Source organism: Mangifera indica, chromosome 8 (assembly GCF_011075055.1).
Source record: "Mangifera indica cultivar Alphonso chromosome 8, CATAS_Mindica_2.1, whole genome shotgun sequence".
NCBI lineage: Eukaryota > Viridiplantae > Streptophyta > Magnoliopsida > Sapindales > Anacardiaceae > Mangifera > Mangifera indica.
In genome coordinates, this window is record NC_058144.1 from 5,920,034 (window position 1) to 5,933,939 (window position 13,906).

Below are 13,906 nucleotides of genomic sequence, written 5' to 3' on the forward strand. Positions count from 1 at the left end.
GTCATTGTTATGACAAAGTGTGGAAGATTATATCATTTTGAGTGGAGTGATCGTAATGTTAGCAATTAGCGGAGTCAAAATTTAGGTAAAAAGTGGCATTGTTTTGTCGCACAAGTGGGTCAATTCAAGTTAAATAAGAATAAAGATTGATTGTGCTAGGCTTTTGAAAGACTGGAATCAATTTATTTAGAGTATGATATCAAGAGAAGAATGCTGTAAAACCATTGAAAACGTGTCAATTCCATAAGAACTAACGTGGGTTCAAATGGAACTTCAATGACTCTTGGCTGCCAATCGGAGTGAAAGAGTTGAGAGGGGTTGAAGGTTGAAGGTTGAAGGTTGAAGCAGGAACATGCAGATAGAGAAAAAGATTCTAATCAAATAATGAAGAAGATAGATAGAGTAATAATTAAAGAAAATGCAATTAAGCCAAACTTAGTTTGACTTATTGACTACGTGGGAACTGGGAAGCCACCTTAATAATAAGGCCAATAGACTTACTCCCACCCTCGATTTTTAAATTTTTCATTCATTTGATTTTAAAATTTTGAATACCCATTCATCAATTATTAAAAAATTAATAAAATTTATTAATTTAAAAAATATTAAAATAAAATAAAATTTTATTTAAAATTAATTAATTATATTAAATTTAATCGTTAACCAATAAATATTTGAGTTTTCAATATGTATTAAAAAAGGGTTTGAGAAAATCCTAATCCATGGGTGAGAAAAATTCCCTCAGCCGGGTAATAAATTGCAGCCTCCGAGATGATAGGGAAATGTGGATGCAAATGGTATCTTCACTGTAAAGTGCATTTTCTCAATCTCCCTTTAGATTCGGACAACTTTGAATTGATTTCATCGTGTTAAATCCAAGTCTACCTTGTGTGAACAGCATCTTGAATTTAAGATGAGTTCAAGTCAAATTTAACCAAAGTGCAATGATCAATAAAAACTTTGAAGCAAAGAGAAATTGAAGTTACTAACCATCAACAAAATATTTTTTTTGATTAATGATTTTAGATGTAGCATTATTATATTATATTATATTATTTTAATTGTCACATCAATTTTATATCAACTAACTGCAAAAAATCAAAAAAAAAAAGAGGGTAAAACTTGTAATCTTATTGACAATTGAACAAAAATTTTCTGTTTTTGGTTCGATTTATTTTTCCTTTCTCATTCTCTCAGGCAGCAAATAACATTACAATCTTTCTATCAATCGCCATAAAAATGACCAAAAAAGAAAAAACATTTCAATTTCATTTCATTCGGAACCCATCACCATTTTGGATGGTGAATTGCCATCTCTTTTTCCTGAATTTTATGAAATAAAGAAATGAATGTTGAATTGCACAAAAATGTCATTTAAGTTGTTTAGCATCATAATCACCAGAAGTTTCCCTATGTAATAATATAAGAGAATTCATGCACTGGGGTTTATTTTATAATAAGGTGGCTGCTAATTTTATCTGTGTGTTTGAGATCAAGTAAAAAGGGTGCTGGGTTCAATGGCACACTCTGTTTGACTTATCTTGTTTAAGATTTACTTTTACTTTTATGGCTAATATGTGATAATAATCTCCTGTATCATTGTTTAATGGAGATAGCCAATCAGAGATAATAAGAGTGGAGCTCTTTATCTCTTAAATCAACAATCAAATCTCCTTGATATTGTTTGTTCAAGGTCCAACAATGAAGAAGCATTAGCTATTTTTATATTAAACTCCAGTTTAAAGTTTGAACCGACTTGTAATCCTGTCTATTATTATTTGTAATTTTTGTCTTCCCACTTGCTTCATGGATGATCCCTGAAGTTCACCACATTGACATAAGCTTCATGAATTTTATTCATCTGCCTTGGAAAGTTTGTTAAAATTGCAAAATGCAATTGACAAGTGGAGCCCAACACATGACAAGCTAAGCTAGAAGAAATATAAATATTTAACTTTGCTTTGAAAATAAAATATATATGTATATATATATATAACTTTGCTTTGAAAATAATTAATATATATATATATATATATATATATATATATATATATATATATATATATATATGAAGGTAGCCAGTCAAATTCTTCATGTTGGTCTAAAGGAAAAAATAAATGAAGACCTAGTCCTCAATACATCACAGAAATTTCATTTCAACTTCAGAAATCAAGAAATCAACACTTTAATCATAACCTAAAAAATTTCATGTCTTCATGAAATGCTATAATTTCTATTTCTATGGTTTTACTTTTAAAAGCATCAACTCATAATCCGGCTAAGGTCATTCATGATTATACTTGAATTAGTCCAGATCAGGCTAATCAATGTTAAATCTTTTTAACTTGAAGAAGAGATATGTTCAATAAAACGACAAATACTACCATGCAAAACGGCTACCTGTTCCATCAAGAAAACGATCAGTATGCCATCCTTTGGCCTGCAGTTCAGTCAGAAATGGGTTGAACACACTATTCATCTTCTGATAAGCATCCACCAAGACAATGGTATTTGGATCATGGAAAGACTTCTCCATGCTGGCAGCATATGCTGCAACTAACCAACCCCTCAATGCATCTTCACCTGTGGCATTGTGTTCTAATACCATGTCTGTCCATTTATTTCCACGATTTAAAATAAACTTCTCCCTGCCAAATATCTCTTTTAACTCCTCAAATTTTGAAGGCTTGATAATTTTGTGCAGAGCCCTGCCCACCTTTACATTGCCAGCATCTTCTATAAGCCGTCCTGGAAATAAGAGATCTTCTTGATATCTTAGATCAGCAGGGCTAGATATTCTTCCAGTCTGAATTGAGTTCCATTCAAGGAATCAGAGAGATGAAAAACAAAGCACCAATGAGTATATTAAGTGATGCAAAAACCTTTACAAAATCAGCCACAATCATTGCAGTCCTTTGTGGATTCAATGTGTTGACAGGAGCAGCTCGCATTTCTTCAATGACACAATACACATGTATGACAGATAGAAGAGGCCCAACTACCAACTGCAAGAATATATTCATGGTCACAAGGTTGGAATGCAACAACCACTCATCTAAAATTTTGTCGACAGATTTTTTATTGTGCCATTCCTCCAGTAAAAAGCTGAAAATAGGAGGAAAGCACAACAACAAAAAAAAAAAAAAAAAAAAAAAACCTCCAGCAGCTGCTAAAATGGGTAAATTTATGTTTAAAAAAATAGAAGAAATCCTCTTAATTGTAGATAGTTTCATATAAATACATGGACCAGAAAATTCAACTGTGCTATTCCTTCAAATGAGAAACAAAATTCCTATTGAAAGATGAGACCTGTGAAATGGATTTAATAGCATAAAGTAACAGTTCCTCTCACCAAAATTTCATTTGAGAATAAGTATCTGTAAATATATTATTAGGTTTAAAGATAAGGGAGAAAAGGTTGTTTGCCACAGAAGAACTTATGGACTACATTACTGTAAACAAGTTAAGAATAGCCACACAATGGGTATTTACAAAATATGGATAAGATATCACAGGCAATTTGATACACATCAGAATGCCCCAACAATCAGACTCATACAGTAATATTTCAATGAAAATATGCCTACAATACGACAGAAAACACAGTTCATAATTTCTATTTGAAATTTTGATTTTCTGTTCTCACCCTCTGGTACTTATTTTACATGAATGAATTTCCATTTTCAAGTCAGAAAAAGTCCCAAACAACACTGAAAGTATAAATATTGGATGTAAAGAAACAATAGGACACTAAATTGCTGCAAACATTTGAAGACCAGAGCATCAATATATAGCCAACTTCATTCAGTATGTTATTTAACAAAAGATATCAAAAAGCACACTATTAACAGAAAAAATTAGATTTTTATAAAGTGGTGAATACCTTTCCTTGCATTGATGAACAAACTGTAGATGCCACCTGAATGCCAGCTCCAAAGCCAACAACATTAAAAAGAGTTGAGATAGCCTCCCCTTTTGCATATAGGTCACTAAGATTACCTTCTTTGACAAACGATGAATAAATAGGCAATCTGGTTGCTCTTGCTGCAACTACAGCCATGCCCTATCAAATCCAAAATTAAAGCAAAATTCAACTTACAGGTATCAATAACTGCAAAACTGAAGCGTAAGAGTTTATTCAGTGGCCAAGAAAAGATAAAAAGAGTAACATCAAAACAAATTGTGCAGCAAACTTCCCTCTCATTTTCATTCAGATTTAATGGTACTAACCACAGAAATCATATATTAATTCAGCATACTACAAAAATTTGTGAGGGAAAAATATAAAGGTGAGTCATGTGAAAACCAAGTGAAAAAAAAAAAAAGTAATACCTTAGCAAAATTGCCAAGACCTGCCACTTCAAGAAAAAGACTAGGGCATAAAGGAGAAAGGACTTCCAAACCAGTGCCCAAGTCATAGAGGACATCAGCTGCAATGTGGGATCTTTTTCTTGTTAGACATTTATAAATGTCATAATCTCATAGATAGTAAATAGCAAAGAGCTAACTCCATGCACATCAAGCTTAAGTGAAAGTAAGGGAAAAAGAACAATGTCACAGTCAAGATGCAAACCTAAAATCCTCCATCGCTTTGGCTCCGAATCCATTCTGGCACCAAGATTACTACATATAAGCTTCCCTACGTGCTGCATTCCATCCTTCAATATCTGATCATCAAGAAGAAAACTTCTTAAACAAAAATGTTATTGCAGCAAGACATCAATCATTAATTCAAGCAATAACAACTCAACTTACCCAACTCACGACAGTTGCCTGTGCAGGAGTCGGTCTCAAGCCAGCAGCAAATAACAGTGACTGCAAAAAGAGTAAGAATTCAAGAAATGACGTCCCATTTCAAAGCAATTTTTGCTTGTACATATTGAACAAGAACAATTAGCAGCATAAATAATAATTTATAGATGCATTGAAAGCATGAGACAGACCTGAGTGGACAACACTGATAATATGGAACCGGTGAAGTGTTGCAGAGCTCGAAATTGTGTGTATCTAAGATACCCTTCATTCACACTGCAAATATAAAACACCCACAAAATATAACAGCAGCAGAAAAAATTAAAAACAACTGAGTCTAATTAGTGTCCCTCTGCACAAAATGAGCTACCTTTGCGGATAACCAGATGGGAAGAATTTATTCAAGAAAGATTCAACCAGCCTGTGGTAGACTGGTCTGGAGTCATCCAAAATCTTCACCTACAAGAGATTAAAAAAAAGTGATTTTTTCTTAAGGAAAATGACGGAATTGCAACATGCGTATTGTTAGATGGGAGGAGAAACTGACAGAGAGGTGGCCACCGGGTTGAAATTGGCAGTGACGAGTGATGGAACTGGAGGTCTCAAACCAGTCAACTCGGATGTCCTCTACCGCCATAGGCATACGTGGGTCCTTCTTTAGATGGTCAATTTTCTCCCTAACAACACGAAATAAATGGAAATTGTTTGATTTGGTTTAAAGTTATTATTATTCGATATTAATAAAATATTAAAATAAAACCAGTAGGTTCATGCACGCTGGAACCCGTGCGACGGGCGCAGCGTAGAATAAACGGGTTTAACGCCGTCGCAGTCGGAGTTTCTGATACCAGATTTTGTTTTTAAAATAATAATTTCTCATTATTTTATTAGCATCAAATTCTGCTTAGGTCGGAACCCAAGCTCAATATGCTCCAAAGATTTTGTGCTAATTAAGAGTTCGAAGCGTTTCCTATCAGTAATTCAATAAGGCAGAGGAACTCCTCTCACGCAAAGATTACTGTTTCCCGAGTTACATCTTCTAACCTTAGAAAAACCCTTTACCTCATCTACAGTCAATAAGTTAATTAATGTTAAAAATAAAATTATTATTTTATCTATAATATTAAAAATAAATTAAAATTATATCTTTTTTTTTTTTACATATTAAAAACTAACTATTTCTTTCTTATATTAATTTTTAAATAACAATATTTTCTCTTTAGAGAGTTTAGTTTGCAATCTCCAACTTCTCCCTCTCATAGCTTTCTCTCCCTACAATCTCACTCTCTCTCCATATCTCCTGCTAGCTGACCAACCTACCGAGGTGGAAGACGAAGATGGGAAGACTGATCATCTCTCGGTTTCATCTTCCCTAACCAAGACAAGATCTCTCCACTACTTTTCTTATAATTTGAGTGCACTTCAACCTGACTTTTAGCACGGAAAAAAGCATTAATGGTCCGATCTTAGACAATTCACAATAATTATATGGGAACTTCATCCTTCAATATTTCCCTAAAAGTTAAACAAATAAGACTAAGTCAGGCAATTTAAGCCAATTAAATATACCAAGCATATTATCTGCCAAAGGAACAACCTCTCAGATAATTCTGGTTAGCTCATGATTCCTTTTTGCATCAGTCAAACTAAGTTTTTGCTTGCCTGAGCAATTATAATTTCTGCCATTAACAGGATCTTATATACAACAAACAATCTGCCGAAGGCTCCAGATCCGGCAAATCTTGCACAAAAAGAGCAATGAACATGCCAATTTTACAATGTCACATCAGGATCATCATCATAGTCAAAATCTTCACTTGAATGCCTGATTCTTTTTGCGTCTCTTGAGGCGCCTCTTCCCTTCTTTGGTTTTCCTCTGAAAACAGTTTTAAGTACACATGTTTCACATCAGTGATGCTATAATTTCAAACATCATGGTGCCATATATTAATAATTGTTATCAATCATTTTGAGCCTCAATAACACCATAATACTTTCATTGAGAATAAAACAATAGAGCACTTACTGCCCATTCCCAAAGATACCTCCACCCTTAGACCGACCTGGACCATAGTCTGATCTCCCATCTACAGTTAATGCAAAGGAAGAAAATAATACAATAAAAGGCAAAAAAGATTCAAAAGCCTGCATATATGGGCTCACCCACTCGTCCAATTGCTTGCTCTTCAGCCTGACATAGGAAAAGAAAAATAGAAGAAAACCCCCCATAAAGAAGTATTCATTACAACCTCCTAATATATTTTTAAAAGAAAACTGAAAGAATACACAAGAAAAAACTAGTGGTTGGAGATTTTCTATATTGCTAAACATTAAAAATTCAGAATACATACTGCTGGTGAAGTAACTGAAGATAAGGAGAACAGCCTATCTTCCGGCTGAAACTTCCTTGACCGCTTCAAGCTGCTGCCACAAGCATCGCTAGTTATGTTCAAATAAGTTCATAATGCAGAAAATATGAAACTATCGTATGACTTGTTTTTCCTAATATATTTAGAACTAGTCCATGTAATTCTATGCCTAAAACATGAAGTGATTTTAAGGTCCCTCAGCATGGCATGACTTGTAAATGGAAACTAATACAGGCATAGAATTATAACTCTTTTCTCTTTCTCTATGAATTTTTTAATATATAATGCATCTTTAATTATCTTTAATTGCAAAGAAACTGCACAAACTTGGAAAGGAGAATTTATTCTTTCCAAATAGAGAGATTATTGTGATCAAGAAGAAGAAATAAAAGAGAAAGTATATAAAAGCCACTCCATACAGTGCAGTGTTCTTAGATGAAGATAGGAACCCTTCAAAACCTTTCAATACATTGCCACATTGGCTTGGATCCTGTAAATAACTTGTCTCCATATCATATACCTGAAAATGAAAATATTCATTGGATTCAGAGGGTTATGTGAGAAAACCAAAATCAGTACCATCAAGGAAAATTCTTATATAAGAATAGCAGCCCTTGAAAAGATATGTGTACATACTCAGAACACACCTCAAGCATGAGGGTTTCAGCAGAGCAGATGATTCATAAATTAATACAACATTGCTAGTGAAATATTAATAGGTCTAGAATCTAATGCTAGAAAAAGATACTGCTAGCATGTACAAAATTGCCAATCAGGGTTATATGGTCAGTAGAACTCTCCAAGATCCGTCTTCTACTGCAGTAGTAAAACTCTTGAACTGATAATTGAGAGCACTTGGTTCGAAATATAACCAAATACCCCTCTTAAAATCAGCTTCAAGGACGAGACCAGCATTGAATAATGATTTTATTAAGTAGAACTCTCACCTCATACACGGTATCTGCATGCCACAAATTTAGCATCATAATAGGACTCCTAAGATTAAAGCAAACTCTACCACGGTTTGCTAACAGGACCAAAGGCATTCAAGGACGAACCGAACAGTCTTACAGTTTAATCAATTGTTTAGCAACCGTTTTCTTTTTATGCTTTTACAATGTGACCCAACTCCAACTTGAGTAAACCCACAACCTCAATGTAAAACCCCTAAAATCTATAAGGCAGTCTTGAAAAACTTATCACAAAAATACCCCAAGTTAAATACACAGAGAAATTTACAAGAAAAAATAAGGAATTCACCTGTCGTTCAATGTTGCGCAGCTCTTCGAGAAGCTTGGTTCTCTTGCTTAGAAGTGAAGCCATTACCGCCGATGCGCTGGTTGGGGCTCGTTGTCCTGCATTTTAACCCACCAAAAAAAAAAAAAAAAGCAATTAAAATAAGCATTTAACGAACATGTCTCCTTATTGCCATGCGATCAAGAAAAGGGAGTAAGCGGGTACCTTCAGGATCCATCTTTCGCGGGAAAACTTTAACGAGTAATGATCAGAAGTTTTTAAAATTATAAACCCTAATTGGGACCACGGATCTTTCTAAAGCCAAGTCCGTTTTGTGGGTTGTTTCTGAATTAATCATGGTTAATTTAAATTTTCGGTTTTATGATTTAATTGCGTTTGTCTGACGCAGCTAATCACATTGGGCTTTTGTGGCCCTTGGGTAGTTGAGCTTTATCCAATGGAGACTGGCCTGATGTAGGTCACGTGAGGGTTAAAGTTTTAAAAATTAAATAATAAATAATATACTTCCACCCTTAAATATTTAATTGAATAATAATATTAAATATTATAAAGTGATTAAGTTACCTTAGATTAAATATAAAATAATATTTAATTATAATATTTTTTATTATTTATAATATATTTATTAAAGTTTGTGTGTTAGTACTCTGATCTAACCTAATATGTTTAGTACTTGAATAGGGCAAACGACTTTTCCCTGAGGCAATAAACGAGAGATTAAGAGGGTATTTGATTTGAGAAATATTTTATTATTAAAATTAGAGAATTATTGAATATAAATTATTATTATATTTGATAAAATTTTATAAATTAGATAGATATAAATAATTATTGTGTTTAGTTAAAAATAATAAAATAATACTAATATATTGTTTTACTTAAATATTCTTAAGTATGAGTATTCTAAAATATTTTTTGTATTATTTGTTATATTAATTGAAAATAAGATTATTTTTACCATAAAAAAACTAATAAATAAATATATAGTTATAATAAAATAAAAATCATCTTAATAATTTTTTAATACTTATAGTAGATGTGATAATCAGATTATCCTTATATTACTTGTCACATTATCATTGAAAATAAAATATTATTAAAATATTTTATTATTTATAAATCAAATAAAATAATATAAATAATAAAATATAGATTACTAAAATAATATTTAATGTTTGTCAATCAAGCACACCTAAAGGGCATATAGCAAAATCCAAGAGCATGACTATCCACCTGACAAACAGACAACATTAAAAGGTTAATGGAGGCCACCGAAAGAATAAATTGGTCGATTTGAGAGCACGCACTTATATCAATATAACTATCATTAAAAAAATAATATATATTGGATTGTTGTTATTGGGTGTCTCCATGCTACACAACCAAGACATTAAGAATGATATATGTCAAAAACTTATACCTAAGGGGTTAATAAGAATAGATTTTTATTGAAGATGTCTAAATTGTTCTTCTCTGGATGATTGATAATAGGCAAAAATTGGATGACCACCAACTCATAACAGAGTCATATCACATGGTAAAAAAATTGTGAAACGTATTTATAGTTGTTGTCAATAATCAAGACATACCACCTTTACATGTCCCACTCTGACCCTTATTCTAAGCTTATATTGACATCATCAAATAGGTTTTGGTAAGGATAACATAGATAGAAGTGGTTCTGAATCATTTGGAAGTGATCATTCTTGTAATAGGCATGAACACTCTTATAGGGGTCATGGTTTTTTTTTTTTTTTTTTTTTTAACTAAATGATGTTTAATATTAACTCTAATTGTGTTAATCCACTTCTAAGACTTTATATTATTGAATAATACTTGTGTTAATGCAATTATATGTGAACATTGTTTGTGTTAATGCAATTACATTAAAGAGTAAATGTATTATCTCTAAGTAAACTTCTCCTATTTGGTGGAACAGGTTTAAATTTTTCCTTAATATTGATAAACCTTATTACAACTCTACTGTCAAGAGTATGCTCCTTGCTTGTCTTGTGAGGATTTTGTATATCATAAATTGATTATAAGGTCTTATTAAGTTTTCATAAAAGTTCAGATTGAGAATAGTGAATGACCCAGTGAATTCTCAAGATGACCTATAATTTTTTTGAGTGAATGTATGGTGTCATGGTCATAATTAGCTTTGAACATCATTGTTGAGGTTGTTTTTTCGGTGCTTGTTGGATGGAATTTTGTTAGAGAATGATTTGAAATATCTACTAAAATCGCATGAAATTAAAAGAAAATGAATGAAAATTCCATAATTTAATAGTTATGAGTATAAAATTGGCAGCTATAATTTTTTTATATATCTCTCAAATTTGGGTAATTTAATTAGTTCCCAAAATAATATTAAAAAGATAAGAGTAAATTATATTTTGATGAAATATTAATTTTTCTTCTTTATGAATGAAATGTATGAAGTGTTTGTGTTAATATTTGAAAAACCAAGAGAAGGGATTTTGCTTTAATTGGGCCTTCCATACGCGGCGAGTAGTGAATGTTGTCATGCACAAAGAAACCCACCACCTGCAAAGCACTTGAATGGGTGGGTCACAGTTGAGATTTAAATAGTCAATAATAATTTAACTGTTAATAAAATAATGTGTATTTAATTTAAATATACAAATAAATATATTTTTAATAAGTATCATTAAGTAATTAAATGATTCTAAATTAAAAATAAAATAATATCAAATTATATTATAATATTTCAATCAATTAAATTAAAAATAAAATAACACTAAATTATATTATAATATCTCTACTTTAATAGTTATATTGTAATATCCCTAGTATAATAGTCCAAACCACTATAATGAGCTCACAAATTATTTAATCAGTTTCATTCTCTCATAGTTTAGACATTGTAATTCAAAACATGTTTTCATAGTTTAAAGAGTTCACAGACTATTTAACTAGTTTAATCTTCTTATATCTAAACGATATGAGATATACACATATACTTAATATCTCTCTCATACTTTATTAATATAAAATGTTTGAAAAACTCACTAATTATTTAATTAATTTCATTTTTTATTTTTATCAATACGAGATTCATTTAATAATTTCTCGTTAAAATTTGTTTTACTATTACCATAAAGGATATATAAAATAGTTTTAATACTATTTATAATATATTTAATTTAATAAATTAATTTATTATTAATATATTATCTATCTTAAATATATAATTTATCGTAATTTTATCTATATTAAACTCATTTAACGGTGTCATGATAGACATGAACACACATTGTTTGACAATTTAACAAAAATGAAGGTGGTCCCATGGATAGTCAACAGTGGGCGCATTTATAAAAACTAGTAGCGTTGGTACTACGCACCGCCCCAGCCCAAGGACAAGCAGCCCACACTTTCTGTCTTATCTGCCATTTCATAATCTTTTACGCAAAATACAAAACAACATCATATACTTTAGCCGCTGCGCTCCTCACAACTCGAATCTTTCCACTCCACCTTTGCAATTTCCTCTCTCTTTCCACCTCTAGAATATTTTTGTCTTTTCCCTTTTTAAATTTAGCTTAGTCGTCTTAAACTTACCAACTCTTTTTAGTTTCCATATTCTTGTTCATCCAGCTTCAACTAGAGGGTGCTGCTTTTCCCTTCTTGCTGCCATGTCTTTCCGAGGACTAAGTCGAGTAAGTCTTTTCGTTTTCCTCTACAGCTTTTAATTTGTTCGTTTCATTCTTTTTAACTTATGCTTTTTGTTCATGATTGTGCATCTTTGTATGAGAACTGAGATATCTATGGCTTAATAGGTAGTTAATCGGTTCTTTAATATTTGTTCCAACATATGCATATTCGTGCTTCAAAGCTAAGTCGGACCTGAATTTGCAATAATAAACATCATCTGGGTAGATCTGGTGTGTATCCTTTATTTGTTAAATTGTTGAATCTTATTACTTTTCATAATGATCGTGTTATGATTCAACAATTTATTGGAAAAGGGGAGGGTGAAAAGAGGACCAAATAGCTGGTGTATTTTATTTGTAAATATATATACACTTGTACAAAGAGTGGAAGCTAATTTTCTATGAAAATTTGTAATCCCTGATTGACATTAGGGAGCTTAAGGTCTTTTTGTTATCATCTGTTGAAACATAAGGAAATTGTTAATGAGACTCTTCTAGCTTTACCAGCAATTACCTAATAATTTGAATATGTCCAATGAAACTATATATTGGATTGTTTCCTTCTTTCAGTCAAATACCATGTCTGGCATGGGCGTGTCTGCCCACAGCAAGAACACATATATGGAATTGCAGAGGAAGAAGGCTCACCGTTATGTGATATTTAAGATTGATGAGAAGAAAAAGGAAGTTTTGGTTGAGAAAATCGGTGCCCCAGCTGAGGGTTATGATGATTTCACTGCATCTTTACCTGAGAATGATTGTCGATATGCTGTATATGACTTTGATTTTGTGACTTCTGAGAATTGTCAAAAGAGCAAGATATTCTTCATTGCCTGGTTAGTTTCTTTTCCTTAATTTCTTAGAAGTTTACAATTTTATTTTTGTTCTGTGTTGGAAAATGAAATATCCTTGTTCAATGTGACAATCTGACATCAGGAAATGTTGCATCTGATTTATCAAATTTCTTTACCAACGGCACAATTGATACCCATTTGTTATAGTGCCCATGCTAATGTCTTGTTGATATCAATTTTCTTTCTGATAGCTTGACTTAAGGGTGAACACATATAGTTACGCAATTGAAGGTTGGGTAGTTATGTTTTATCAGTTCCATGAGTTAAACCTCAAAAGTATAATTGCTATTGTTTGAATCCTTTTGTGTTGGTAATTGGTTATTTGTTGTCATGTTCACTCTTGATGAAACTTCCATTAGAAGGCTTCATTGATATAATTATTTTAGCTTGTTCATGATGACAATAACAATGCTTAACACAGCTTTTATTTTTAATTTTCCTTGACAGCATTATACTGGCAATTATTCATCTTCAAAAAAATTCATTAGGATCTCATTCGTATTGTTTGTGATTAATGAATTAGGTCTCCCTCAACCTCAAAAATCCGAGCCAAGATGCTATATGCCACATCTAAGGATAAGTTTAGACGGGAGCTGGAAGGTATCCACTACGAGATTCAGGCGACTGACCCTACAGAAATGGATCTTGAAGTGATTAAAGACCGTGCTAATTGAGAAGTCTGCAGTTTGCTGTGACTTCCTGGGCAGAAAAACCATATCCACTTGGGGTTACAACTGATGAACTTTTGGTCCTTGCTTCAACGGGCTATATTCAACATTTAAGAAGAAAAATAGTATATGAGTGGTGCTTGAATAACTGGCATCTGCTGGTGAATGTTGGCTCCTTACTGTTTACCGCTCTCAGAACATATTATCATATAGATTTATCTACTACCATTGTTTCTCTTTTCACTTTCTTTCCGGTGGTTTTGTTTTTGTCAATAATTATATCCTATTCTACACATTGCTAAAATCTAAACTACTTGCTTGCTTGTCAA

General features: G+C 32.1%; 3 protein-coding genes across 7 annotated transcripts; 1 reads left to right on the forward strand and 2 right to left on the reverse strand.

Annotated features, from left to right (window-relative positions):
- Positions 1 to 2,132: 2,132 nt before the first annotated feature.
- On the reverse strand, positions 2,133 to 5,712 carry LOC123224068 (protein root UVB sensitive 2, chloroplastic-like). 2 transcript variants are annotated; one of them, XM_044647582.1, is made up of 10 exons: positions 5,513 to 5,712; positions 5,300 to 5,429; positions 5,123 to 5,211; positions 4,944 to 5,028; positions 4,756 to 4,815; positions 4,574 to 4,667; positions 4,333 to 4,430; positions 3,884 to 4,063; positions 2,883 to 3,005; positions 2,133 to 2,806 (listed from the first exon to the last, which is right to left on the reverse strand). In XM_044647582.1, the coding sequence occupies exons 2-10, from the start codon at positions 5,393 to 5,395 to the stop codon at positions 2,381 to 2,383; spliced, it is 1,251 nt and encodes a 416-aa protein (XP_044503517.1). In that variant the 5' UTR covers positions 5,396 to 5,429; positions 5,513 to 5,712; the 3' UTR covers positions 2,133 to 2,380. The 2 variants fall into 2 exon arrangements, with proteins under 2 accessions (XP_044503517.1, XP_044503516.1); XM_044647581.1 differs by having other exon boundaries at positions 5,300 to 5,712.
- Positions 5,713 to 6,239: 527 nt separating this feature from the next.
- LOC123224069 (chromatin modification-related protein MEAF6-like) lies at positions 6,240 to 8,713 on the reverse strand. 4 transcript variants are annotated; one of them, XM_044647586.1, is made up of 7 exons: positions 8,583 to 8,713; positions 8,382 to 8,476; positions 7,541 to 7,641; positions 7,104 to 7,173; positions 6,916 to 6,943; positions 6,779 to 6,827; positions 6,240 to 6,628 (listed from the first exon to the last, which is right to left on the reverse strand). In XM_044647586.1, the coding sequence occupies exons 1-7, from the start codon at positions 8,593 to 8,595 to the stop codon at positions 6,526 to 6,528; spliced, it is 459 nt and encodes a 152-aa protein (XP_044503521.1). In that variant the 5' UTR covers positions 8,596 to 8,713; the 3' UTR covers positions 6,240 to 6,525. The 4 variants fall into 4 exon arrangements, with proteins under 4 accessions (XP_044503521.1, XP_044503519.1, XP_044503520.1 ...); XM_044647584.1 differs by having other exon boundaries at positions 6,779 to 6,839; XM_044647585.1 differs by having other exon boundaries at positions 7,104 to 7,176.
- A 3,134-nt stretch (positions 8,714 to 11,847) lies between these two features.
- Positions 11,848 to 13,820, forward strand: LOC123224163 (actin-depolymerizing factor-like). Its single transcript, XM_044647729.1, has 3 exons — positions 11,848 to 12,061; positions 12,626 to 12,891; positions 13,433 to 13,820. Exons 1-3 carry the CDS (start codon positions 12,038 to 12,040, stop codon positions 13,581 to 13,583), a joined length of 441 nt encoding a protein of 146 aa, XP_044503664.1. The 5' UTR covers positions 11,848 to 12,037; the 3' UTR covers positions 13,584 to 13,820.
- The last annotated feature ends 86 nt before the right edge of the window (positions 13,821 to 13,906 follow it).

Bases quoted from the DNA above. Each gene is read 5' to 3' on its own strand.
- LOC123224068 (XM_044647582.1), bottom strand. From the start codon at position 5,395: ATGCCTATGGCGGTAGAGGACATCCGAGTTGACTGGTTTGAGACCTCC. The intron at 5,212-5,299 runs GTCAGTTTCTCC...AATCTCTTGTAG, and splicing joins AACCCGGTGGCCACCTCTCT to GTGAAGATTTTGGATGACTC. The intron at 3,006-3,883 runs GTATTCACCACT...ATATTCTTGCAG, and splicing joins GTTCATCAATGCAAGGAAAG to TTGGTAGTTGGGCCTCTTCT.
- LOC123224069 (XM_044647583.1), bottom strand. The intron at 7,642-8,381 runs GTGAATTCCTTA...TTTCATTTTCAG, and splicing joins TGCGCAACATTGAACGACAG to GTATATGATATGGAGACAAG. The intron at 7,177-7,540 runs GTATGGAGTGGC...TGCTTGTGGCAG, and splicing joins TCATCTAAGAACACTGCACT to CAGCTTGAAGCGGTCAAGGA.
- LOC123224163 (XM_044647729.1), top strand. From the start codon at position 12,038: ATGTCTTTCCGAGGACTAAGTCGA. The intron at 12,062-12,625 runs GTAAGTCTTTTC...TCCTTCTTTCAG, and splicing joins CTTTCCGAGGACTAAGTCGA to TCAAATACCATGTCTGGCAT. The intron at 12,892-13,432 runs GTTAGTTTCTTT...TTAATGAATTAG, and splicing joins AAGATATTCTTCATTGCCTG to GTCTCCCTCAACCTCAAAAA.